Here is a 25580-nt window from a genome sequence, read left to right as displayed (position 1 = left end):
TCACGAGAAGGGGCCAGATAGACACTGAGGTAGAATTGACAGGAGGGGCCAGAGAGACACTGAGGCAGAATTGATAGGAGGTGAGGATTAAGGGAGAGAGATGACATTGGGTCTTTAGCCCAGGTGAGTGGGGAGTTATGGGCCTTCACTGGGCTTGAGTGCACGTGTTTTTCAATGAATGGTCACAGGCCAAAGTTTGGGACAGTCTTTACTGGAGTTTGGAATGTCATAGCAATTCACCTTAATCAGAGGCAGACTGGTAAAATGAGCAGCAATGGTGGCGGACCCCCGGCAGGGGACATCCGGCCTACATGAGGAATCCTGCTCGCCCGCAAGCAGTACACAGGCACACGCACACACTCTTCTACACAAACCAACACTCTCATGAGTGCTCGCTCACTCCGGGTGGGTCAGAGGCCAGGCGCCCTTCCTGCCCTGTCTGCTCTGGGGGATCCACTGAGCTGAGACTGAAGGAAACCACTTGAGGACCAGGGACGAAGGAGCTGGCAGCTGCAGGCGTTTTGCAGTTTGGGAGAAGGGGATCCAGGAAGATAGGAGAAATTGCCAGGGCCAAGCAAAGGGAGCCCCTCTGGGCCAGGGCATGGGGAGAAGATGCTGGAGATGGGGCATGGGAGGGACAGGGGTGGGAGAAAAGGCCGTCCCCTCTCCTTCACTCACTCCAACCTCACAGCTGGGGCCAGAGTCCTGGGCATAGGAATCCTGGGGAACGTCGAGGGGTCCCCTGTGTCCTAGGAAGGCACTGAAATGGGGAACAGATCCTGGAGGGCCTGGAGTCTCCCCCAAGTACCCCAGGGGGTAAGGAAGGGGGGTGACAGAGCAAGGAGGGTCTTACATGCTGGTTGTCTGGGGCAACAAGACTGGGGAAGCACGAATCCTGCTTCCCACCCCAAACAAGGGGTGGGTGATGGGCTGAGATGCAGCCCCTCTGGCCGGCAGAGGGGAGAGGGCCAGAGCCAGGGCTTCCCCTTTGGCCTCCAGGGCAGTGAGTGGGAGAGCCTGGCCTCGCCCGTGTGTCCGTGGGGGGGTGGGGGCAGGAGGGGGGGACCGGGGCCTCCTGCCCCTGGGACCTGGGCTACCAGAGCACGGCCCCGTCCAGGTTCCCGTAGCCCGGCTCGGCCCGCAGCCGCCAGTACGTGTTGTTAGTCACCCACCACTCCTTCCCGCTGCTGTCTGTCTGCCGCCTGGGGGAAGGGGGCCATGGAAGAAGAGGGGTGAACATCCGCCACTGAGGCCGGGGTCCTGAGATGCTGCCTTACTCTGCCGGCCCCACTCAAAGCAGGAAGGGGCTAGTGGGGAGGAGGAGGGGGCCCTGGGTTGCAGAGAGACCTGGAGAGGGGGGCAGAGGCACCTGAAGAAGCGAGCCTGGTGGACGATGTTGTTCTCCTCCATCACTTTGCGCCTGTCTCGCTGAAGCTGCTCAATCCTTCTCTTCTGGGCCTCGGCGGCCTGTATGTTCCCCTCCTCCAGGTACCTGAGCATCCAGACCGCAGTCAGCGGAACTGCCCACCCTCAGAGGCCCCCAAATCCAAGGCCGCTGTGCCTGCCCGGTTCTGCCCCCAAACAGGTCCCATCTCCCTGAGGCAACTCAAGGAAGGAAGGACATAGTCCCAGGTCTGTGTGGAAACCCACGTGGGGAGGGAGGAGCCCGGAGCTTCCGGAGTGGCACCCGCCTGGCACTGACCTCTGGTCTGGCCGGAGCCGCGTGTCTGTGGAAGGCAGGGACCGCTTCAGCTCTGCCGTCAGCTCATTCAGCTCCAAAGCAAACTGAGTGAAGCCGAAGTTTCGCTCATAGTTTGGGGGCATTGAGTCTAGGGGGAAGGCAGGGGGCTGGGGCAGGTGGACTGAGCACAGCTGCCCTCACCTCTGCCCAGCCCGCCCCAAGCACCCCACTTACTGGGCTTCCAGATGCACTGACCGCCCGGCGGGGGTCCCCGGTACAGCCCCTCGGGCCACTTCCCGAAGAGTCGGTGGAGGACTCGGCCGCTCCGGCTGAACACGGCACCCTGCACCTCATGGACGTTGGAGCTCCAGTACTTGGCCTGGGGTGGGGGTGGGACAGAGGGCTTAGGGAGGTGTCCCCTCCCCTTCCCTGGGGCGAGCTGCTGGGACGGACAGGTGGGGCAGGAAGGCCACCCACCTTGCAGAAGGTGATCTTGCAGTGGCAGGAGCTGTCCTGCGTGTTCCGGATGAGCACCTCTCCGTAGTGCTCAATCCAGCGCTGGCCACTCAGGATGTTGTGGATGCAGGACGTCACCTTGTTCCACTCAAAGTGGTCCCCAAACCTGAGAGAGACAAAGCATGGCGGGGGGCAGCTGGCCGGCCCTGGGGAACAAGTGCCACCTTGAGCCGGGGAATGCCTGTCTCATCAGAGCAGGTCATGCGGGTCTGGGAAAGGAACCCTGGGGTCCTGGTTCCAGCTCATGGTCCTTCTACGAAGGACGACATATTTATGAAGCAAAGCAGCCTTCACAGAAAGTATTCAACTAACACGTCTCCATTTGTTGAGAAAGCTCCTGAGTGCCTAAGTCACAGGGGTAAAAACATAGACGGGGTCCATGTCCTTGGGATATATATATGTCTGTTCACATATATCAGCCTGTTTACTCCCCACTTCCGTCGAATATTACTTATTACTCTTATTTTATAGATGAGCAGACTCAAGGCTCTGAGGCGTCAAGTCTTTTTGCCGCTTGTCTAACTATTAAGTAGTAGAACCAAGACTCCCACCCAGGACTTCTGACCCTGAAGTCCAGGGTCTTCCCCACCCCTGCACTGGCCTCTGGCTGCAGTTCCCCACCTATAACATGGCTAGATGAGGGTGCTTCAAATGTGGTTTGTCAGCAATCCTGAAATCACTTTAGAATCACCTTAGGTTTCTGTGTGTGTGTGTGTGTGTGTGTGTGCGCGCATGTGTGTGTGTGCGTGTGTGTGTGTGTGCGTGTGCGTGTGTGTGTGTGGGGGGGGGAATGGGTTACTGTGCACTGACTTGAAATATCAAATGCATTCCTTACAGTGAATCATGGTCAAAAAGTGTGAAAGCCACTTGATCAGATGGCCTTGATGAGCCCTTCCAGCTCTAAGACTTTTCACCTTTCTTTATTGACAACTGCTGTTAACACAGGTATAAATGTACAGACACTGCCCCACCCTGAGCAGCTTCAGACCAGGCCTCTTTCTCCTGTCCCTCCCACCTCCCCATCCCAGCCCGGGGAGGGAGGATGGCCTGTAGGCTGGGCCTGGCTGCCTACACTCACCTGGGCAGGCTCACATTGACCATCCCCACAGGCACAATCTCCAGGGATTTGCCCCAGAACTTGTTCTTCCACTTCATGTCTGGAGTTGGGTGGGGGAGGGAGAGCGACAGCAGAGATAAGACCAGAGAGTGTTCCAGCCCCTCTCCCATCTGCCCTTCACCCCCAGCCCCATCCTTTACCTTGCCAGAATATGAAGTTCTCAGACTCCGCATGGCAGGCCGAGATGGGGGGGTGGTGGGAGACCTTGATGAGCAAGGAAGTTCTCTAGAGGTTGCTCCTGAGGACCCTGGGGTCTGCTCCTGACCCCAGGCCCCCAATATCCCTCACCCCCATCCCCAGTTCCCCTGGGAACCAGAAGACCAGTTAGTTCCAGGTCTCTTGTCTAGGTGTCCTTGGCCACCACCCAAATTCCATCACCCTCTCCTTTCCCACGAGGCCCCTATGTTCTCCCTTCTCCCTCCCTCCTCTCTAGGGCCCTCCTTGCCGACCCTGTGCATGGTGCCCTCCAGAGACCCTGTCCAAGTCCTCTAGCAGTGACAGGTGGGGCCTCCACCCATGCCCTGCCTGAAAGCCAGCCCTCCCATGAGGACCCTCTTCCCTAATCATCTTCCCCAAAGCTGATCATCACCCTGCAATCTCCACAACACACCCTTGGAAAAACTCGGCCTTGCCCTCATTAGAACAGCTCCCCATCTGGAACCTAGAACTCAGGGATCCCACAGCCTGCCCTCCTTGCCTCTCCCCATCACCTGGTGCCCACCACTGCCTGAGGGTTCTCTATAAAGTGCAATTCTAAGCATGTCACTCTACTGCTTAAAACTCTCCCATGACTCCCCGTGGCCTTCAGGCTTTAAAAACCAACCAACCAATAGAGCTGAATAACCTCCTATGAGCTTCCACAATCCCAGCTCTAGAACATGGTACAGTAACTCCTTGTTTGAAGTCCGTCTCCCCAAGCAGCGGGGAGCTCCTCCCCTGACTGCCCGACTGTCGGGTGTTCTCGCCCACGCCCTGGCCCCTTGAAGCCTGGGTGTTCCCCGGCCTTGGCCACATGGCTGCCCCGACCAGCCCACTTCTTCCAGGGCCTCACCTGCTCACTGATGAAGCGGAAACCTCGGTCAGGCCGCTCGCACTCGTAGGTCTCCCCCAGGACAGGGTTGAAGGGCTTGCAGCCCGCCCGGTGGTACGTGGAGGAGTAGGCTGACACTGCGAAGGCTGCGATGTACACCTGCAGGGGGCGGGGCGCCGGGGGATCAGAGGAGATGCCACGCCGCCACCACCCCACCGTGAGCCAGGACGGGGGGCCTGGGGTCGGCCCGGTAGACCGGATCCTGGGCGGAGGCGGCAGCCTGGGCGGGGTCAGGGCGGACCCACCATTCGCTCGCAGGGGTCGGTGGTATGGCTGGCCTGGTCCAGAAGGCCGCTGTACTCCAGCTCCTCGCAGAGCCGCTGCAGGGTGTTGAGTGGCTCGTTGAGCTGCACGGGCATCGACACCTTGGACAGGTCCTTGCCGATGTTGTTCCGCAGGATGTTCCACAGGCTCACGTCGGCCCCGGGCCCACTGGCCGCAGGTAGGCATCGGCGGCGGGGTGGTCCCACAGCTCCTCCTGGAACACAATCCCGGGGCCAACCCGCCTGTCACTCTTCCCTGGGCACCTCGCATCCAGGCCCATGGCCTCCCGAGCTCCTGAGGTGCTCCTAGTTCTGCTCGCTCCCAGGCCCCAGGCTCGACTCACTATGGGGCAGGCGGCTGGGGGCTAATTCTTTTGTTTTGGGTGGGGGATGGGGGGGTGGGGAGTGGTTAATTCTTGATGAGCTCCTGGGGATTTAGGTGAGCAGCAGGGTTAAGAACCAGAGGACAGTTCCCACTGTTGGAAACAGAAACCCTGCACCCCAGAAGCCCTTCTTGAGTCTCACCCTCGGCTTCTGCTCCATTTCTTAAGCACAGAAACCAATGTCAAAATTATTCAGCCCATTTTATAGATGAGGAAACAGGCTCCAAGAAGTAAAATGACACGTACAAAGCCACACTGCTAAAAAGCGGGCCCTTCTGCCTATCAGGCCCATGCAAGCCTTCTCAGAAGCCCAGAGTGGAGGCTAGCCCCAGGCTGAGCCTGCCCCACCCCCAGAGCCGCCCCTGGAACACAGTCACAGCTTAGCCTTACTCAGCCCCAGGGTCACCCCTGGAGTCAGCACCCGAAGCCATTATCCCACCAGTACTACAAGGGACTACTGCCCAAGGGGCCTGGGCCTGGACAAACCCCGTTGCTGTGCCCACCTCCAGCCCTCCCTCCCGCCCGTCTGGCTGGCACCTTTCTGACAGCGCTCAGCTCCCCTGAGGTTCAGCACCTCCTCGGACAGGCTGGTGGTGACTTCACTGGCGCATGACTCCTCCTCCTCTGAGCCCTGGGCCAGGGACAGATGACAGGCTGGGCAGACTAGGCCTCCCCCAGGCAGCTGGACAGTGCCCAGGGCCTGGCAAGAATCTGCCCAGCTAGCCCTTTGGTGGGAAGGGGAAGAGAATATATTTGGGGGGAAGGGGAAGAGAATATATTTGGGGGGGGTCTGAGCCCTAAGACACTGCCCTGGGAGGCCTGGCATCATGGTGTGCCCTGCCACCTTGGGAGGGAGAGGGCCTGGCCTTACGACTAGCAGGGAGACAGCTCAGGGACTTGGCGGGACACTAAGGGAAGGGAAGCTGGGGATTACTGGGATTCAGGGTCAGGAGGGTGAGCGCCAAGGGAGTGCTAAGGCTGAAACGAGGTCACAGAAAGATGACGGGGTGCAGCCGAGGCAGCAGTTTCAGTAGAACCCATGGGGATGGAGCACATCAAACTGGAAGAAGGGTCCCCAGCAGAGATTTCTAAGCAGGGCCACACAAACCCAGCAGATCTGGACGTGTTCCCAGAGATAGTGGCCGAGGTGGTTAGAAAGGACTTGGGAATCTACAGATTCCAGTCTCCCGGGACCCCACCCCTCTATTCCCAGGGTCCCTCCTCTCTCACTACCAGCTTCCCCGCTCCCTCACCTCATTCTCAGAAGAGCTGGCAGAGAGGAGAACCTCACAGGCATCAAAGAACTCTGTGTGGGAATCAGCGAGGGAAAGGACGCTGCTCTGGGACAGCTGAGGGGTCAGCTCTCGCCCCTTCATGTACAGAGCTTCTTGCTGTGGGAGCGGGACAGGTGTCAGGCCCAAGGCCCAGCCGGGAGAGTCAGGCAGGGCTCCCCTGGCCTGACAGCTCCCTTGTGAGGGAAGTGTGACTGGGGACTTTTACTATCTGAGTCTGAGACCTGCTGAGCAGGAGAAGATGCGGAGGGGAGCGAGCGTAGTGGGGTACGAAGGCCTGGTGGAAAGATCCCGGCCTGGAAGTGAGGAGACACGGGTTCCATAATAACTGCTTACACTGCCTGGGCACTGACTCTGAGCTCGGCTCCAAGCCTTTTGCGTGTATCAACTCCATCAATCCCAACACTCACCCTACCAGGTAGGTGCAATTATTACCCCCACTTTGCAGATTAGGACACTGAGGCTCTGGGTCATGCAGCCAGCATACAGTGGAGCCAGATTCAAACCCATGTAGTACGGGAGCCTGGGCCCATCAATTAGATTCTTTGAGTCTCAGTTTCCTCATCTGTGAACTTGAGGGTAAGAATCACTGCCTCACGGGACTCTGACTTAAAAGTACAAGCACTCTGCACGCTGTTAAGAAATGACCCAGATGTGGCTGCTGCCCGTGTTCCGTGAAAGGGGCTGGAGTTTCAGGTCTGAAAGCCAACCACGCCTTCACTTCTGCTGGGAGAGAAGGCCCAGAGGAATGGTCCCCACAGCCCACCCCGGCTCCCACCTCCTCGGGGTTGAGGGAGCTGAAGGAGTCTGCAGTGGTGTCGGAGGACACGGACAGCGAGTGGAGGCGCCTCGGGCCGGCTGCGGCCTCAGAGACCTGCAGGGAGAGGGTGAGGGCACAGGTGCCGGGACGGGGCGGGTGAAGCCCTCCCCAGCCTGCCAGGCACAGCCTGCCTCCTCCAACCTCCCTTCCCGGCCCAGGTCCGCGACCACGCCCAGGCCTGCAGTCCTCGGGCTCGGGCCCGCTCCTCCCACTGGCCACCCTGCCCCCAGCCTCACCCCCAGCCTGGATGGCTCCGATCCCTGGTGCAGGTCCCTCAGTCGGTCCCGTTCAGTGGTGAGGGCGGCCAGGACACTGCTGAGCGAGCTGTGCACTGTGGGGGCAGGCCGGCCATCAGACTCCCTTCCTCTCCCTCTCCCTCTCCCCGCCTGCTCCCAGCCACCCCCAGGGCACGCACTCACCCTTCTGAGCCAGGGCCCAGAAACTGCGCTGCAGGTGGGCATAGTCTGGGGGTGGCAGCCCGCGGGGGCCCGAGGAGTCCCGGGACTCCAGGTAGCGAGACAGGTTGGGAACAGAGCCGTGGAGACGACCCACCTGTAGGCGAAGGGGAGGGGTTGAAGGGCGCAGCCATCTTCAGACCCTCCCATCCAGCATCTCGGGGTCCACACCCCACCTCACCCGCCCGATGGTGTCGTCCTTGGCAAAGCTCTGTGTGCACCATATGCGGCTGGTCCGCTTCCCCTTCTTGGGTCTCTCGGTCGTCACCGAGGCCTGGCAAGTCGAGGTGAGGGAGTTTCAGTCTCAGGGTGGGGAAGACCACCAAAGCCGGGAGAGAGGTAGACGGTCATGAAGGAGGACGCAGAGACACCAGCATCCCGGAGGCAGAAGACCGATAGCCTGGCAGCCGCCTGGGCACAGGAGGAAGGGGTCGCTCCAAAGGGGCAGAAAGACAACCCTGAGGCGGACTGGACACGGTGGGGAGGGGCAACGGGGAGATGGTGGCTCTCCAGGAAACCGCAGCATATAAGGGGGACTGGGGACCTGTCCGGGGAAGTGACGGAGATGAAGACAGCAAGAGCGGAGAGAGCCCTGGGCGGGCCCCTGCCTCCTCCCCTGGACCTTACCTGGTGTGTGGGGATAACAGGGGCTGAGGGGGTCCGGGGCAGGGACTCCAGGCTCTGGAGGAGTCTGTGGAGTTCCTGGAGCTTCCCCTGACACTCAGAGAGCTCTGTGGGAAGGATGAATGAGGAAGTCCCTCTCCCAGCACCGGCCAGGCCCCCCAGAGTCTGTCCCTTAGCGTCCCTTCCTCCTCCAAAGACTTCACCCGCAGCCACGGAAATCCCGACACTGGCTCCCCTCCCCTACTCACGAGTCCAAAGCGGTTCCCAGCTCCCACCCTTTGGTCTGGCCTCAACGGGAGTGCCCGCACCCCAATCTGCACTCTGTCCCCAGACCACACCTTACCTCGGCCGCTTCCACACAGGCCAGGGGGCCCCCACTCTTGCTCTCCCCCCTTGGTTTGCATTTCCCTCTCCCAGGCCAGCATCGCAGCCTGCAACTCCAGGAATCCGGTTCTAGTGCACACCCCTTCCCTGGCACTACTCCTCAGGACCCCTCCCTGCGTTGGCATTCTGGATCTTCTTTTTCATGAGTCCTGGCCCTGTGTCCGGGTCTGTCTATGTGCCTAGAGCACGAGCCCCACCATTCTCTGTAAGCCTGAGGCTCCCCAGGGCAGGGCCCTAGGAGACCTGATCAGCCTAGAGGCGGAGGCTGTCTCCCCCTTCAGCCTGGGGCTCCCAGAGGCAGGGATGGAGGTAACATTTTCTCCTCCTTGTGACTGCTGATGCCACCTAGATGCAATAGCATGGGCCCTCCCCACGGAGGCGCAGTGCCAGGGGCCCCTCACCATGAGAGCAGCGGTCTAACCCATCACTGTCCCTCAGCCAGGAAGACACCTTCTCCCGAGGTCCAACCCCTGGCAGAGCCGAGGCACTACCCGCTGCCGGAAGCTGGGCACCAGGAACCTGTGGGGTGAGTCAAGGGTCAGGAAGGTGCCTGCCTCCCTGAGTCTCATCCTGAATCCCCACATCACCTGTTCCTGCCCCAGGGCCCATCTTACCTTCCTGTGAGTGGTGCTGGGCAGCAGGCTTCGGGGCACATCCAGGTGCTGGGCCAGGCGGTGGGCACGCAGCTGAGCCACCCAGCTCTGGAACAGGTCCTGGGATTTGATCTGCAGAGGTGATGGAGAAGGGGAGGGATGCATGAAAGGAAGGATTGCTTTCTAGGGGCAAGAAGTTGGGGCTCTGGTCCGCAGGCAGGCAGGGTCTCTCCCTATAGCACACAGCTTGTGCAAAGGTCCCTTGCGGGGAGGCAGGAACAGCTTCTGCAGGTGTCCAAGGCTTCAGCTCTGTTCCTGTTCACATAACAACCAACAGGGCCAGTTTGCCATTGGCTATTGTACATGGTGGGAACTCCCTTCTGGTCAAACTCAGACAGACCCTCGGCCCCTGTCCCTCTCTCCTGCGTGCCCCAGTGCCTCTGACAGGCTGGGGGCCAAGCCACCACCTGGCTCCCAGGGATATCACCTTGAGGTGGTAGATGTTGTCTTCAGTGTCAAGGTCAATGCGCTGGGCCTTTTTGTTGATGGACATGACCGACAGTCGGACATCAATGGAGCCATGGAGCTTCCCCTTGGTGATCTGGGGTGGAGAGATCGGAGGGGGAAAGGGGGACTGGTTTTAGGCCACCAGGGCCACCATTCCTGAGGTCACGCTAGGCTCAAGGGCCAGGCAGCAGGTTCACCCTCATGCCCAAGTCACAGTATCAGCAGGACTTGTCAGTCGTCCTCCTGCGCACAGGACACCCCGCTATGCCAAGTCACAATCTGAGCTCTAGGCAGTCACAGAGTGAGGAAAACTTTTCCCACCCTCAGGAATCTGCGAGGCTGAGAAAGGAGCACCTTCTTGGAGAGAGCCTGGGTGTCTAGGCCTTTAGTTCCTTGTTCCTGCAAGAGCAGAGGCCAAGGGCGAGGATGATACAGCTCCCATGTCTTGGGTACTTATTTCATGCCCGGCACTGTCCTGAGAGCCCTCACCAAGACAAAGACTCTATAAATGGGTGACTGCACTCTCTCCACCTTAGAGGTGAGGAGCTGAGGCCCAGGGAAGTAACCTGCCCAAGGCCCCACACCCAATAATTGGTGTACCTGGGATTCAGACCCTGCTCTGGGGGATTCCAGAAGCCCCCTGCCCGCCCAGGGCACTCTGGGGCCAAACTCCTCCCTCATCCCCCAGCCGAGGCCCTGACTCACATCTTGCCGAGTCGTTGCGTAGTGAAGGATCCCATCCTCGAGCACAAAGTATCTCTGTGACGTTGCCCAGAAGGGACAGGACCCGGGGGGCAGAGAGGAAAGGACGTGGGGAGAGAGCAACCATACAGAAGTTTCTTCTGACACACAAACACCCTGTACCGCCCGGCAACCCCACACATCCCCGTTCGGCCCCCCCCATCTGGCCCCTCCCTTGGCCCTGCCTCCTTACCTTGTGCCAGCCCTTCAGAGGCCACTTCCTCTTCTTGAGCAGGTGGCCTTCCTGCCTCTCGGGCATGATACCCTCTGCCCCCAGCCGGCCCCGAGGCTCCTCCACTACCTCCCACAGCTCGGAGGCCTGCAGTCCAGGACAGAGTTGGGGAGCGGCAGGTGAGGCGACCACCTCTGCCTTTCCCCTGTGGGCCAAGCTCGGCGCGCCCACTGCCTGCTCCCCACCCTCAGACCTGCTGGGCACTGCTGGGCTTTGCGGACTGTGTGCTCTCAGCCAGGGAGGGAGGGTCCCGCTCTTGGAAGTCCATGGGGAAGGGAGTGGCCACTCCCTGCTGAGGACGTAGAGAAGAGTGGAAGGGGAAAGATGTCACCTTGTCCTGAGGGGGCCCTTGAAGCAGAGAGAGACCCTGTTAGCACAGACTTGGCTATCACCTTCCCCACCTCCAGCCCCTCTTGCACCCTCTGGGATGAGAGCCCCCGAGCACATCTTCCGCTCACCTGCCACACCTCTCCCAAGCCTGTCCCCACCCCACTCTGGGCAGGTCTCCGTGCCCACTGCCCAGAGAGGTGGAGCGCGCAGCAGGCAGGCCGGTGCCAAAAGAAAACCTCGAAAAGTCAGCCCTGCCCCACCTTAGGCACTCACACATTCCCCAGCTCCAGGAAACACTTCCAGGTGCTTTCTCTGGAGGATTCCCTGTGGGTAATCAGAGGTGAGGCAGGGGAGTGAAGGAAGAGGCTCCAAAATAGGACGGAGGGATCCAGAGACGGGACAAGTGAGATCTCAACCCAGCTCCTCTTCCGTCAGGATCCCTGACCCCAGCACCACGGCATGGAGACTCCTCTGCCATCATCCCTTTACAGAGCCCCCCAACCTCTTGACCCCAGCTCCCCACCAACTGGCCTCCATATCCTCTAGTTCTGGGCTCCCATTTTTCTGCCTGAGGAAACTGAGGCCTGAGACAGCCCGCATTTTCCCCCGTGCCTCCCATCAATCGCCCCCCCTAGGATGCCCACTTCGGACCCTCTGTCCCCCCATCCCCCAAGCCTCCTTTCTTTCATCCCCGTCCCTGGGGCTCCTGAGAAGTGCCATCCACCTGGAGAGAGCAGGGGACGGGCCATTGGAGACACATGCCGAGGACCGCACACGTCCCGCAGCAGTGCCCACAGGCGCCCTTGGCACCAGCCCTGGCCATCCTGGCTCCACGGGGAGATCAATAATGCATGAGGCTCTGTGTGTGTGAGACGGGGGAGGGCACTGGAGGGGCAAGGTTGGCCTGAGGCTGGGGAAGCAGCCCAGATCTTCCGGTGGAGCTGAGGCCAGGAGGGGACAGGGACGTGGTGGGGTGTGTGTGGCCAGGTCAGGGCAGAGGGGCCCATGCTACCAGAGGCTGACCTGGGGGGAAACTCCTACATTCAGCCATTGAAAGTTAACAAACTCTTCCAGTGTTTGGGTGTCTCTGTGCCCTTTTCCTGGCCCCGTGGGATCCTGGCCCCTCACTGCTTGAGGGTGGAGGGGAGGCTCTGTTAGTAGAGGGTGCAGGTCGAGGTGAGCCGGGTGGGTGCCCCCTTTCCACCTGCATTCCCGCCCTCATCTCTGGAAGACCAGACCCACCAGCGTCAGGTGAATGTCCCCTTCTTGGGGAATGTCAGCTGATGCCAGTGCGGCCCCCTTACCCCAGGGTCCATGGACACCAGTGCTCCCTGGCCCGCGCACCGCTCCGCCTCTGAGTCACCGTCTCCGAGCCGCCAGCTCCCTGCTCACGGAGCTGAGCAGTGGCGGCAGCTGCAGCAGGAACCAGGAAGGAAGGAGACGTCGGAGCCTCCCCTCTAGCCGGATCTCCTCACCTCCCCCTCCCCCGGCCCCTCCTCCAGCCAAACTCCGGGCAGCCGCTCAGCTCTGCCCCCCTGCTCCCCGGAGGACTCAGGGCTGAGCCGACTCCCCAGCGCCCAGAAAGCTTGGGAGTGGGGGCAGAGTCCCCATTGGGCACAGTTCCAGATAGATCACAGAGGACTAGGGAGCTGCTGGCCCCAAGCTAGTGCTGGTAAAGAATTTGCTCATCCTAGCATGGCCTTGACCCCAATTAGTACCCAAGGCCATTTCCTGATTAACCCCTGCCTCTCGTTTTACATCTGAAAATAGATTGTGGAATTTGGAGCCAGCAAAGCTTTCAGGTTGACGGGAAGGGAAGGATGCCCCTAGGGAACCACAACTGACAGTGCCAAAGGCAGTCAGCAGGGCAAAGTTCGAGAGGGCCACAGTGAGGCTGTCATTGGGGGTGATGCCCCACCGGGTCAGGACCCATGGGGGCCGGAAGCACCTATGTGGTAAGACACCCCCCACCCCCCAGCCTACCAAGTCTTTGGATCGGGAGCAAGTCTGGGGCAGTAACCACCTGGCTGTTAAAAGGCTAGCTGGAGCCAACTCTGGTACCCTCGGCCTCCCTTTCTGAATACCTTTGCCCTTCTGCCGGAGTACTGTGTCCAGCTGCTCAACTCTAATTAAAAATTAGCTCTTGAGAAAGGTCTAGAATTCATTCAAATGAATGTGAACTGGACTGACAGGTTTAAGTGCAGTGCAGCCACTTTCTGGAAAGAAATGGGTTTAATGCTGTGGCTTCAGGCAACGCCAGCAGGTGAAGGATGCAATTCGAGGTTCTTCTTTGATTCCCAATATGACATAGGCCACTTCCCCAACCAGCTGTCCCATGGGCCTTGGCTTACACATCTCTCAGGAGATGCCTGCTCTCCGTTCCATTCGGAACCTCAGCACTGTCCCTGCCACCCCAGGAGGGCGTTGTTAGCACCTGGCAGGGTTCTGGGAGTCAGGAAGAGCACTGGGCAGCACTGGCCAGACCAGCTCTGGCATCCAGGAGCCTCAGGGGCCTTTTAATTCAATTCCTATTGATTGAGCATCCCTGGGCGAATGGCACAGAGCTGGGCACTGTGGAAAGTTGGTCCTGAACCAGGGAAGGAAAAGCTGCTGCAGATCATCATTGCTAGAGCAGTGTCTGCCCAGGACTAAGGAAGCTGTGGCACTGCTCCAAGTCCCAGAGCAATGATCAACAACCAACTCCCCGCATCACCCCCGTGTCCACCCGGAATGCGCTCCAATCAAGGACAAGGGCAGGCTTCTAGTCATACAGCCCCTCTCCATTAAAAACCTCCAGTCCCCTGAGACTTGGTTGAGGCCTCCTACTCGAGAGCCCCCAGACCCCCTTATTAAAACAGAATCCTGGCTTTCCCTCAGCTTTTTTTTTTTTTCCATAAATTTATTTTATTTTATTTTTGGCTGCGTTAGGTCTTCATTGCTGCACGCGGGCTTTCTCTAGTTTCGGCAAGCGGGGGCTACTCTTCATTGCCGTGCGCGGCCTTCTCATTGCAGTGGCTTCTTTTGTTGCGGAGCACCGGCTCTAGGCGCGCGGGCTTCAGTAGTTGCAGCACGTGGGCTCAGTAGTTGTGGCGCGGGCTCTAGCGTGCACGCTCAGTAGTTGTGGCACACGGGCTTAGTTGCTCCGCAGCATGTGGGATCTTCCCGGACCAGGGCTCAAACCCGTGTCCCCTGAATTGGCAGGCGGATTCTTAACCACTGCGCCACCAGGGAAGTTCCAGCCTTTTCGTTTTGAATCACCTGGGATGTGTCAGACACTGGACAAAGTGGGCAGCTGCCTTCAAAAGGACAAGCACTTAAGCAATGCCATTTGTGGGAGCAGGTACAGGGAGGTAACAGGCTTGGACATGGGAAGAGGAAGGATTTTCTAGGAAGGGAAGTGAGTCAGAGATGACCTTGGGAATAAGTCTACAGGGAGGATAAGCTTGTCAACAGCAAAACACAGTAAGTAAAATGCATTTCACTTTATCATAAAGCAGTGCTCCCAACTTTTCCACGACATGGCACACCCCGAGGGCGCAGAATTAACACCCAAGCACACTTGGGACCCTAATGAAAAAGCTCTAGTGTAGAAAACCAGGGCAGCATCTTCAGAGCAGGAAGAGCCTGGTTCAGTCCCTGTGCTGCCTCTCACCAACAGCATGACCTTGGGCGGGCTATTTAACTTCTCCTCCCCTTAGTCTTCCTCTCTGTGAAATGGGGATAACATGTGAGAAATATAGGATCTAGCACATGTAAAGGGAGCCTGGCATAGTAGGCTCTCAATAGATGCCACTCTCAGCACAAGTAATTACTCAGTTGAGCTATTCTGGCACATTGGAGCCACGAGGGGATAGGCTGGGAGGTGCGTGCAGCAAGGGACAGTGAACACAGAAACCAAAGGCTTCTCCGCCTTGGACCTGGAGAGCGGAAAGAGACCGCTGCTATCAGGTCCCAAGTTGGGAAAACTAGGGACAAAGACAGTGACTACGAGCCGCCTCCGTTCTGAAACGGGATCCCTCTGCATCTCTGGGTTGCCATGTACTAGAAGAGATCTTTGTCAGTGAAAGCCAGGTAACAAACGCCACTCCCCACCCCAAGTTCCCCATATCTCCGACAGCCAACGGGCAGAGTGTATTTATGGGCAGGCTGGGTGCAAGAGGCTGGCTACGAGTCCGGAACAGGGTCGGGAGTATCCGGCTGCCCACTGGCTGGCACGACAGGGTCCTCCTCGTGTTGCTGTCTGACGTACTGATCCAGCAGGGCAGTCAGCTGGAGGGGCTGGTGCTGAAGTAGGGAGTGGGTCTGGGCCGTGAGGAGGGTAAGTCCTCCTACCAGCTCCCCCTGTACCAGGGCCAGGCTGGGGAGCTTGGAGTAGTTGACGAAGCCCTGCCTGCTGAGGATGGTGTCATCAATGCAGCCACCTGGAAGAACACAGGATCAGCAAGGCTCCCACAAATGCTTTTCTTCTCCAAAAACAATGGTCCAACCCTAGAAATTTGCTCTCCATTGCCCTTTTCTACCTCCCAGCCTTCTCCCAAATCTGGTTCCCACTTGTGCCCTGCCCCATTCCCACTGTTTCAGATCAATCCCCTCCCTTCCTTCCTAACTCTTCCCTAGAAAACCTTTACATAATACATCTACCTGGTCCAACCCCCACTAAGTCACTGTTTCCTAAACTTCCTTGAAAAACCATGGAGTGTGTGTTTGGGGTGGGGGGGCGGGGTGGGAGAGTCTGTATTATAAACACGGATTCCTGCCCCCCAACACAGACCTGTGAAATCAGTATTCTCTGCAAGAAGCACCTCCAGGGATTCTCGGCCTCAGGGGAGTCTAGGAAACATTGCTCACTGTCCCTCAGCACCCTTCACTTGGGCTGTTTGTTTTTTTTAACTTTTGGGTTTATTTATTTATTTATTTATGGCTGTGTTGGGTCTTCGTTTCTGTGTGAGGGCTTTCTCTAGTTGTGGCAAGTGGGGGCCACTCTTCATCGCAGTGCGCGGGCCTCTCACTATCGCGGCCTCTCTTTTTGCGGAGCACAGGCTCCAGACGCGCAGGCTCAGTAGTTGTGGCTCACGGGCCTAGTTGCTCCGCGGCATTTGGGATCTTCCCAGACCAGGGCTCGAACCCGTGTCCCCTGCATTGGCAGGCAGATTCTCAACCACTGCGCCACCAGGGAAGCCCGGGCTGTCTGTTTTAAGTATCTTTGTCTTCGTGGGTTTCAACACCCACTACCCCCTTACTAGACTCAAGGTGTCTGAACTTTCCCTCTGTGGAGTGACACACACAAGCAGCCCTCATCAAATGGTGCTACTGACGCAGGCTCCATCGTGAGAGGGTGTCCCCTCCAAGCATGTCCACAGTTTTACCCACACAAGCCTTGAAGATGGCACCAGGCTGCTCTAGCACCCACTCCCCTTCACCCTCACCCCCAACTGGCAGGGGTGCATGCTCACCCAACAGCGGCAGGAAAGGCACACTCTTCAAGATTCGCACCATCTCCTTGACCTTGGGCTCTTCACTGACCAGCAGCAGGTTGTGCCCCACAAAAAGGGGCAACAAATTTTGGTACTTGGAATCTTCCAGGAAGGACTTCAGGATCTGGAACAGCAAGAAAGAAGGGCTTACTGGGGTCGAGTAGGAGAAAGAGTCACCCACCTTGGTCACAGGCCACACCAGGCTGAGGGCTCAAGCCGAGGGTCTCCTCAAACCCTAATCACAGATTAGGCCCCGGATTGGAGGGCTGCCGTGGCAGGCAGGAGTCGGGAGTGCTGTATCTTGGGAGAGATGCTGGGGTCTGAGATGGGGGTGGGGGAGGGGAATACGGCAACCCACGCCAGGGGGCTGTTCTCTACCTGGTTGGGGAAGACCTTCATCAGGATCTTGTGCTTCCGCAGCCGGTGCCGCATGAGAAGCTTGTCCTCCGCACTCAGAGCCACATTCTGGCAGACAGCTATCATTCGGTTGTCTCGGAAAACTGCTGCTATCTCCTGACGGAGGAGCCGGACGAGGCCTGTCTCCTGCAGTCAGAAAGGGAGGACCAAGGGGACGTAAAATGCCCCTTCTCCTTACACCCCTTACTCCCTCAGGGACAGGCGCTGGAGCTTCCAGTGATGCCCTAACGAAGATCAGGGTACAGGCAGGAGAGTTGGGCCCCTGACTCTCAGAGACATGTTCTATCTCCCACTCCATCCTTTCATTTCCATTTGATAACCACAGGCTTTACAGCAGTGTTTTTATTTTTTTAATTTTTAAAAATTTTATTGGTATTGAAAGTCAGCCCTCGACACAAGGGTTTTTTTTTAAATTAAAAAAAAAAAATTTTTTTATTGGGACTTCCCTGGTGGTCTAGTGGGTAAGACTCTGCGCTCCCAATGCAGGGAGCCTGGGTTTGATCCCTGGTCAGGGAACCAGATCCTGCATGCATGCGGCAACTAAGAGGTCCACATGCCGCAACTAAAGAAGCCCACATGCTGCAAGGAAGATCCCACGTGCCGCAACAAAGACAAGGTGCAGCCTAAATAAGTAAATAAATATATATTTTTAAATTTTTGTTATTATTCTTTTTGGCTGCATCGTGTGGCTTGTGGGATCTCAGTTTCCTGACCAGGGATTGAACCCGGGCCTTCGGCAGTGAAAGCGTGGAGTCTTAACCACTGGACTGCCAGGAAATTCCCTAGAGCAGTGTTTTTAAAACCTGAGAACGCTCCGTCCCCTTGAACTGGACAGCAGTCTGACCCAGCGAACATTATTTTGATAATAATACTGTCAAAATCATTTAATTATCCCTGACACTGTACTCATGCTGAATTATCTTACCAATTATAAATACAAGATTACTCTTTTGCAATGTTAATTCAAAATGGAGGTATTTTCACAGAACAAGACTTCATTTTCTCAAGACAGTGTTTCTCAAAGTTGAGAACTTGTGGAGCTGAGAACCACCATGAAGTTACCAATTCTCCACTGGTCTTTCTGTCCTTTTTCAAGGACAAGACACCTCGTATTGTTCCTCTAAGAAAACATGGAAGCTTCAAGACGGGAGCGATGCTCTCTCCTACCTCCGCCTGTGTGGACAGCTTTCACACACACATTTTTGGAGACAAGAATGAAGGAAATCCGGGAGCCCTGTCCAAACACAGAGCCCAAAAAGCCGACACAGAATCAAGTGCAGATTTCATTTGAAAGTATCTGGACCACAGGGTCAGAGTGGGGAGGCAATGATGTGGATGACCATGTCCTGGAGTGCTACTTCATTACGGCCACAGAGACAAGATCACTTTAATCCACCATCCCACCACCAGGCGACATGCCCAGCCTGCGTCTTACCTCCTGGGGGGGTCTGGGAGGGGGCGGCAGGCATCTGGGGTTGACAGCAGGTTTGGGGGGGATATACTCAGTCACAGCCATCAGCTTCTGCCGTTCAAAGTGCATCACACGACGGTGACGGGTAACAGCCTTGGAGCCATAGCGGACAAGCTGGCGGGTGGGCAGCTGGCCTGGGAGAAGAAACGGCCATATGGTGAGAAGCAGCCTCTCAGTCTGCACCAGATGGACAAAACCCACCCCCTAGGCACAGACAACCAGAGTTCACAGAGCTAGCCTCAGCACTGAGTGGGACAAGGAACTCTGCTAGAAAGCCTGAATCCCCGAAACTTCTCTTCTCTTTAATTGGTGACCTTAGCTCAGGTGCTTGATCCTTGGAGGTGCCCATTTCTCCAGCTCTTTATGCACAGAGATAAGGAAAAAATGAGAACAAAGGAGAAAGTATTTTGAATACATTTTAAAAAGGAGGAGAGAGCTGGGCAAACGTTTTCTTAAATGACCAAACAAAAATTTTAAGTTTGAGAGCCATATGGCTTATCGCTACTACTCAACTCTGCCACTGTATGATGGAAGTAGCCATAGACAATATGTAAACAAACAGATGTAGCTGTGTTCCAATACAACTATGTAGGAAAGATGGTGACCAGCCCTACCATAGTTTGCCAACCCCTGCTGTAAGCCAGTGGTTCTCAAAGTGTGCACCACCACCACCCCTCCCCAACCCAACATCAGCATCACCCAGGAACTTGTTAGAAAATCAAGTTCTCGGGCCCCGTTCTAGATCTACTGAGTCAGTAGCTCTGGAGCGGAGCCCAGAAAACAGTGTTAACAAGCCCTCCAGGTGATGTTGATGCTGGCTGAAGTGTGAGAACCACTGCTCTAAGCATTGCTCCTTCCCCCATGATTTGAAGCAAGAGGGAAAAGTTATACTGTCCTCACAGCTCCCCCAAACAAGTCTCCCTCCTCTCTACACTTCTTGTTTACAGGCATTGCTGGAGAGCACCCCTCAGAAGGCAAGGGAGCCACTCGAAAGCCCTAAGCCAAGGTAACCGCTTCATGCTCAACAAAAGGACCCAAGCTAGAGCTTCCCACTTTCAGCCCTTCCCAAGGCCGGAATGGGAGCTCAGAGAAAGGTGCAGCCAGAAGGTGGCTCTAACAGTCAGAGAGCATGGAGATTTGCTTAAGTGAGAGGTTTTCTTGCCAGTGGCCACAAAACCTGTTAAGTTAGATCAGATGGAACAAGATTTTTCAAAAAATTTTGCAGCTTTATTGAGATATAATTGACACACATGGAACCAGATTTTAATCTCTCTTCTGCCACTTACTAGCTGTGACCTTGACCAGTCACTCAACTGGTCTAAGCTTGAGTTTCTTCATCTGTAAAGAGGGGAAGATAATGCCTTCTTCAAAGGACGCTTTAAGGTTTAAATGAAATAATACATGTAAAGTGCTTATCACTGTGCCTGACCTATATTACGTACTTAAAATCATGCATTCAACAAACATCTATAGCATGCCTATTAATGTCAGGCACCATGCCACATGCTGGCTATGCTGAATGAACATGGGTTCTGCCATTATGGAGTTTAAAGTCTAATAGAGAAAACAACAAATAAAACAAATGCTAAATTACAGATGGTGATAAGGCGAAGGGGTCAGTAAACAGGGTGAGAGATACAGATTTAACAGGGGAAATTTAACCCTTTGCGGAGGGTGGCGAGGGAAGGCCTGAGATGACATTTAAGCTGAGACCTTAAGGAATCTCTGGAGGCAGAAAGAGCTGGGTGGTGGGCCAGAGAAACCCCAAACAAGGCAGGGGGACTGGGGCGTCGAGAATAAATACTGTGGTTGTCGCTGACGTTTTTGCTGTGTTGTCGTTATTACTAGAGTCTGGACTCACAGGAAATTAGATGGGGGAAGGAGGCCGGCGATCTAGCTGGGGTCAGGGGTCATCAGGAGGTGTCTGGGATCAGAGATTTCGGGAGGGGATTAGTAGTAGAGGAGAGAGACGAGTAGAGAGCATCGGCCTGAACGCGCCGAGAAGACGTGGGCCGCTCCTTACCCGCCCGGGGCAGGAGACCCCTTCGCAGCAACCCAGCCACGGCCGCAGCCATCGCCACCGGAAGAACGACCGGGAGCCTAGCGAGACGGAAGGAGCTAAGGATTGTGGGTAGTCCCGGGGCCGGAAGCGGAGGGCGGAGCCGCCGGCTGGAGCAGCAACACGAATGCGCCGAGCCCAGCACCGGCGAGCCCGCCCTCCCGGATGACCCATCTGGCGTCCAGTCTCCTAGCAACGACGCTAGACTCCTCCAACCGCTCTTTCCATCCGCACGCGCCACCATCTACCTACAAGCCCCCTGTAGGCGGCCAGTAAAGCCCCTATACACCCCTCAAACTCCAGACCCTCCACTTCGATTTGCTTTCGTCTTCTATGCCACCCCAACAATTTGCCCTGAATCAACCCCTTTCCTTTGTCCCCCAATTCTCTGAGCTTCTCTCTCCTCATACCATCCTGGGTTCCTCCATTCCCAGGGCTGTCCAAGCTGCTCTGCTCCTCTTCGTTCCAATCCCTCCCCAAGCCAGCAGCTTTTAGATCATGCCTGGAGGTGAGTAGGGAGGTGGGATGTTGGGTAGAACAACTGACTAACAGTAGAGTCAGGCCTCCAAGAATAAGGAAATGTAACAATTGGACCCTTCTTTTCACAGCTAAGCCTGCCCAGAGTCCAGAGGAAGGCGGTGTGTGCATTACTGAAGCCCTTATCACTAAGCGGAACTTGGCCTTCCCTGAGGATGAGGACCTGTCAGAGAAGATGTGAGTGCATGGGAGAGGAAAGGGGTGCTGGAAGATTGAAACACACAGGATGACCAGTCCCCTGAGCTCTACTAATTTGTCAACTTATCTTTCTTTGTCCCTCTCTTTACTTAACTCCACACATTCATTCAGTGGCAATGTCCAACCTATTCTCCCTCCTTAAAATTCATTCTATTTCTTTTTTTTTTTTCCATTCTATTTCTTTTTCACCATGCCCACTCAATTGCTTTAAGTAAGGGTCTTAAATAAGTCATCACCTCTCAACAAACTCCTAATTAGTCTCTCTACCCCCAGTCCAGGCACCCTATACTGTTGCCAAAGTGATCCTTTTAAATGACAAATCTGATAGAACCTTCCTTGACTCCCTGGTACCTCCAGAATAAAATCCAAACACCTTAGCCTCAGTTGACCTCTGCTGCCTTTTCAGCCTTATTTCTTGCCACTCTCCATAAGTGTGTGATTTCTCTAAGACCCCGTGTTCTCACATCTTAGCACCTTGCTACTCAGAGTGGTGCTGGGACGGGTGGGCAGCATCTGCATCACCGAGGAGCTTGTTAGAAATGAAGAATCTCAGGCCCCCCTACTGAATCAGAATCTGAACTTTAACAAGACCCCCTAAGGGATTCATGGGCACATTAAAGTTTAAGAGAGTCTGGATTCGCACATACTATACCTTCTGCTTGAAATGCCTTCTCCTTATCCCCCCTCACCTTCCTGGCTAACTCCTACTCATATGTCACCTCCTCCAGGAAGCATTCCCTGAACACCCCAGTCTGAATTCAGTGTATAATCCATGGACTCCCTTAGTCCCTTGCACATGCCTCTGTCATCCACTTGTCATAGATGTTTGGCCAGCTTCCCTAGTAGTGATGGGCAGGGACTCTCTCATTTGTCTCTAATGGGCACTTAGTAAATGTTTTGGGATTAATGAATGGGTGGGTGGAACAAGTGATCTTCCCTCCGGTACCACTCAGAAGGGAGGTGAGGAAGGATCTTCCTGCAGAGATTGTCTCCTCTCTGTCCCAGCCCCTGCCTCCCCTACCCAAGCTGGCTGGAGGAAGTCTTCCCCTGCCTCTGCAGGAACCATAAGCTGCCATCACCCAGTTTCCCAGTCCAAGGACCCTTACTCACCTCTCACTCTTATCCCTCCCAGTGCTACTGACAAGATACCCAGGTCTCCAAGTCAACCCAGGTTCCCGATCTAGACCCCGCCTCATGAGTCAAGCAGGTGTCCCTGACATCTGATCAGTCACTGAGCCATCCACCCCCTCCTTGAAACACCCTCCCCTCCATCTTCCTCCTAAGAGACCACAGAAGTGGCACTGTTAGCCAACCCCGCTGACCGTTTGCGCAGGTTCCACACGCTTGCTGAACTGCAGACTGTCCGCCTGGACCGGGAGGGAATTACCACTATCAGGAACCTAGAGGGCCTCCAGAATCTTCACAGCCTCTATCTGCAAGGGGTAACTTCCTGCCTCCTGCCCTTCCTCCTCCCTGTGGAGAGGACTCCATCCCCTGTGGGCCATGTCTGTCTAATCTGAAAGGAGCCAACCAGGTCATCTTGCCCATTTACTGGTGTTCAGGCAGGCAGACCTTCATAGAAACTGTTTCCAGATGAATCAGGAATTATCTTGAATTGAAAGACCAATCCACCCAAAAGAGATGCTGACCATGCTCTTGAGTCACTGTTTTTTTTGTCAGACACCTCTCTTGCTCTAGAAGTCCTTCTTGGTGTCTGCCCCAAATCTCTCATGTTATATAGCTCAAGTCCATTTCCTGTTTTGAAGAAAAGGAAGAAGGAACCACGAGATTTCTCTGCATCCTTCAGAACCTTGAAGGCTTTTTGGTGGTGGTGGTAGTGGGGGGTGGGTGGTTGGTTGATCTCCAGCCTTCCTCAGGTTGAATATACCCAGATCCCTTAAACTTTCCCCACAGAAACTTGACAGACCAAAGTAGTATAGGTACACTGTCCCCTCCGTGTGTGTAATCCACCACCAAAGCCTTTTCCCTTTCCCTGTTTCCCCTTGGTTTCCTTCTCTGATGTCCAGGTCACTCTTTGGTTGTGGGGTGATCAGAGTACTTATCAAGTTTAGCCCAGCCCCAAGTTTATGCCCTCAACCATCCACCTGGAGAAAGCAAATCATCCCAAGGTAGTGACAACCAGTTCAAGAAGAGGGGTGATCACTCCCAAAGTGCCAGATCTCCAGCCTCAAGAGTAGACATGGTCTTGGGGCTTTGTCCCTTTAAAAGGCCCCCCATTCAGCTGACTTCAGCTTGGTTTCCCCAACTCGGTCTCTTCCTGCAGAATAAGATCGAGCGAATTGAGAACCTGGCCTGCGTCCCCTCCTTACGGTACGTGGTGCCAGGGCTCAGGCTGGGTGGGGGGAGGGAAGAAGAGGGAGGATGAAGGGGAGGAACCTGGTAATACCTCAAAGAACTGGCTCAGATCTCCCCAAGCCCAGCTGCTGGTCAGCTGAGGACCCTGCAAGCCTAGCTCTGCTTCCCTCACCCCAGAAGGCCATGTGTCCCCACTCATCATCCGGCTGCCTAGCCAGGGGGGCCCCGGACGCCTGGTGCCCCCGTCCCCCACTTCAGCTGTTCTGTGATTCAGCTGTCTCTCCCCCTCCCTTCCCCTACAGCTTCCTGTCTCTGGCAGGAAACCGAATCAGGCAGGTGGAAAACCTCCGCGACCTCCCACACCTCCAGTTTCTGGACCTTTCTGAGAACCTGATAGAAATACTGAAGCTGGGTAGGAACGCCCTTGCCCTGGCTCATGGAATAACTCCCGGTGCTGCCCTCCCTCCCTGTGCTTGCCTTATCGGCACATCCTCCGGGGGTCTGGGGGGCTGTGCAAAGAGGCAGTGGCTTTAGACAGGAAGGTGGGTGTGAGAACCTCGTTATTCCTCTCTTTGCTGTGTGCAGATGAATTCCCCGAGAGCCTTCTCATCCTCAACCTGACTGGAAACAGCTGCACCAACCAGGATGGCTACAGGTGAGGAGGAAGTGAAGGTGGGAAGAGAGGGGTGATGGCCTGCAAACCTGGGGGCACCGTCCCTGGCACCTTCTCCACCCTCACTCCAGCTCAAGTTGGCCCCCTTTGGCCTTCCCACCCCCCATAACTCCACTTGGGGCCTGCCCTCAGCTGGTTGGCCCGACCACAGGCCTATCTTCCAGCTCGAGAACACCTCCCCTCCTGCTATGGTTGCTGTGGCTTGTGTCTGTGCCTCCTCCCAGGCGCCACACCCAGGCGTGCCCTCCTGGGTGGTAGCCTCTGTTCTTTCTGCCCTGCAGGAAACTGGTGACAGGAGCCCTGCCACTGCTCCTGGATCTAGACAGGCAGCCTGTGGCAGAGCGCTGGACCTCGGACGAGGAGGATAAAGCCTCAAGTGATGAGGACGAGGAGTTCCCAGAGCTGAGAGGCCCGTTCTGCTCAGAGCGAGGTGACCCTGCTTTCCAAGGCTTGCAGCCTCCCCAGAGCACACCCCCGCCCTGTGGGATCTGGGAGAAGCTAAGACAGCGGTGGTGTCTGGGGAAGGGGTCCCAGGGCCAGACCAGTCTGGGCATGCAGGTGACTCGTCCTCCCCACCCCATCTTAGGCTCCTCCCCATTAGGGATGCTAGGGGAGAGTTTGTTCCTGCTAAGCCCGGGGCTCCATCCGCCACCCACCATCCTGGCCCCTCACAGGCTTCCTCAAGGAGCTGGGGCAGGAGATGAGCAGGCACCGGGAGCACAGGCAGCAGACAGCCCTGCTGGAGCACCTACTGAGGGTGGAGACGCGGCCCGCCCTCACCGACCCCCCACTGCTGCCAGGGGCACCCATGGCCGGGGACAGAAGCCCTTCCGTCACTCCCAGGCAAGGGAAGGAGACATCCCTGGAGCCCGTCTCCTTGCCACAAGCCTCCTCTGCCACCAAGAAACCATGCCTTCTGGCTTCCAGGAGCCAGGAAAGGACTGTTCAGGCAGGGAAGGGGGTCAAGAGCGGCCGCAGCCGCCAAGGCCTCTCCGGCTGGGGCCCCCAGCACGACCAAAACTGTGACCAAAAGAATCAAGAAGTGAAGTGCAGCCCATCGCTATCAGCAAAGCCCCAGGAACACGGGGGTACGAGGAGTGGAGTGGGTCACCCCTCCCCCTCAGAGCCCTCGCCTGTGGCAGGAGCCTGTCCCCAATAAAGTATCTCCAGGCCCTGCATGTGTCTTCCGTGTCACTTGGGGGAATCTCAGGGGAAGCTGTCAGTAAAAGCACCCAGAAACAATGGCAGGAATACAGAGCCTGATTCTAAAGAATAGGATCTTGCAGGAACTACCCAAGGGACTGGCACCCCGTCTCAGGCCATCTCGCGGTGCACACATCTCACCGCCCCACCTAGGGAGTGCCCTTCCGAGGTTCAAGTCAAGGACCAAAAAGCCATGGTTCTAAT

General features: G+C 56.4%; 3 protein-coding genes across 8 annotated transcripts; 1 reads left to right on the top strand and 2 right to left on the bottom strand.

The window, feature by feature from the left end:
- Window positions 1-190: 190 nt before the first annotated feature.
- OSBPL7 (oxysterol binding protein like 7) lies at window positions 191-12448 on the bottom strand. 6 transcript variants are annotated; one of them, XM_068530675.1, is made up of 24 exons: window positions 12333-12448; window positions 11302-11352; window positions 10892-11046; window positions 10660-10785; window positions 10431-10484; window positions 9706-9819; window positions 9240-9350; window positions 9027-9144; window positions 8245-8348; window positions 7799-7891; window positions 7582-7714; window positions 7399-7493; window positions 7121-7216; window positions 6304-6441; window positions 5588-5681; window positions 4650-4882; window positions 4366-4503; window positions 3455-3518; window positions 3276-3354; window positions 2159-2303; window positions 1916-2060; window positions 1703-1829; window positions 1370-1492; window positions 191-1202 (listed from the first exon to the last, which is right to left on the bottom strand). In XM_068530675.1, exons 2-24 carry the CDS (start codon window positions 11303-11305, stop codon window positions 1094-1096), a joined length of 2598 nt encoding a protein of 865 aa, XP_068386776.1. In that variant the 5' UTR covers window positions 11306-11352; window positions 12333-12448; the 3' UTR covers window positions 191-1093. The 6 variants fall into 6 exon arrangements, with proteins under 6 accessions (XP_068386776.1, XP_068386778.1, XP_068386775.1 ...); XM_068530677.1 differs by having other exon boundaries at window positions 191-749; XM_068530674.1 differs by having other exon boundaries at window positions 191-1492.
- Window positions 12449-14495: 2047 nt separating this feature from the next.
- MRPL10 (mitochondrial ribosomal protein L10) lies at window positions 14496-20708 on the bottom strand. Its single transcript, XM_068530971.1, has 5 exons — window positions 20414-20708; window positions 18355-18524; window positions 16881-17045; window positions 16482-16626; window positions 14496-15449 (listed from the first exon to the last, which is right to left on the bottom strand). The coding sequence occupies exons 1-5, from the start codon at window positions 20691-20693 to the stop codon at window positions 15193-15195; spliced, it is 1017 nt and encodes a 338-aa protein (XP_068387072.1). The 5' UTR covers window positions 20694-20708; the 3' UTR covers window positions 14496-15192.
- LRRC46 (leucine rich repeat containing 46) lies at window positions 20558-25287 on the top strand. The gene is given in 10 exon segments (XM_068530972.1): window positions 20558-20710; window positions 20884-20957; window positions 21058-21163; window positions 22518-22626; window positions 23469-23515; window positions 23803-23912; window positions 24086-24155; window positions 24455-24603; window positions 24848-25092; window positions 25094-25287. Coding segments are annotated over 9 exon segments (972 nt in total). The 5' UTR covers window positions 20558-20710; window positions 20884-20947; the 3' UTR covers window positions 25220-25287.
- Window positions 25288-25580: the final 293 nt, after the last annotated feature.

Source organism: Eschrichtius robustus, chromosome 20, assembly GCF_028021215.1.
Source record: "Eschrichtius robustus isolate mEscRob2 chromosome 20, mEscRob2.pri, whole genome shotgun sequence".
NCBI classification, from domain to species: Eukaryota; Metazoa; Chordata; class Mammalia; order Artiodactyla; family Eschrichtiidae; genus Eschrichtius; species Eschrichtius robustus.
The sequence above is the reverse complement of the archived record's forward strand: the minus strand, read 5'-3'. Positions and strand labels throughout refer to the sequence as shown.

Excerpts from the sequence above, each read along its gene's own strand:
- OSBPL7 (XM_068530674.1), bottom strand. Across the intron at positions 4,504-4,649 it reads CCGACCCCTGCGAGCGAATG|GTGTACATCGCAGCCTTCGC; the intron begins GTGGGTCCGCCC and ends CGCCCCCTGCAG. Across the intron at positions 3,355-3,454 it reads GAACTTCATATTCTGGCAAG|ACATGAAGTGGAAGAACAAG; the intron begins GTAAAGGATGGG and ends ACCCAACTCCAG.
- MRPL10 (XM_068530971.1), bottom strand. The coding sequence starts at position 20,693 with ATGGTGGCGCGTGCGGATGGAAAGAGCGGTTGGAGGAGTCTAGCGTCG. Across the intron at positions 18,525-20,413 it reads GGGTCTCCTGCCCCGGGCGG|GCCAGCTGCCCACCCGCCAG; the intron begins GTAAGGAGCGGC and ends TTCTTCTCCCAG. Across the intron at positions 17,046-18,354 it reads CTCCCAGACCCCCCCAGGAG|GAGACAGGCCTCGTCCGGCT; the intron begins GTAAGACGCAGG and ends TTCTGACTGCAG.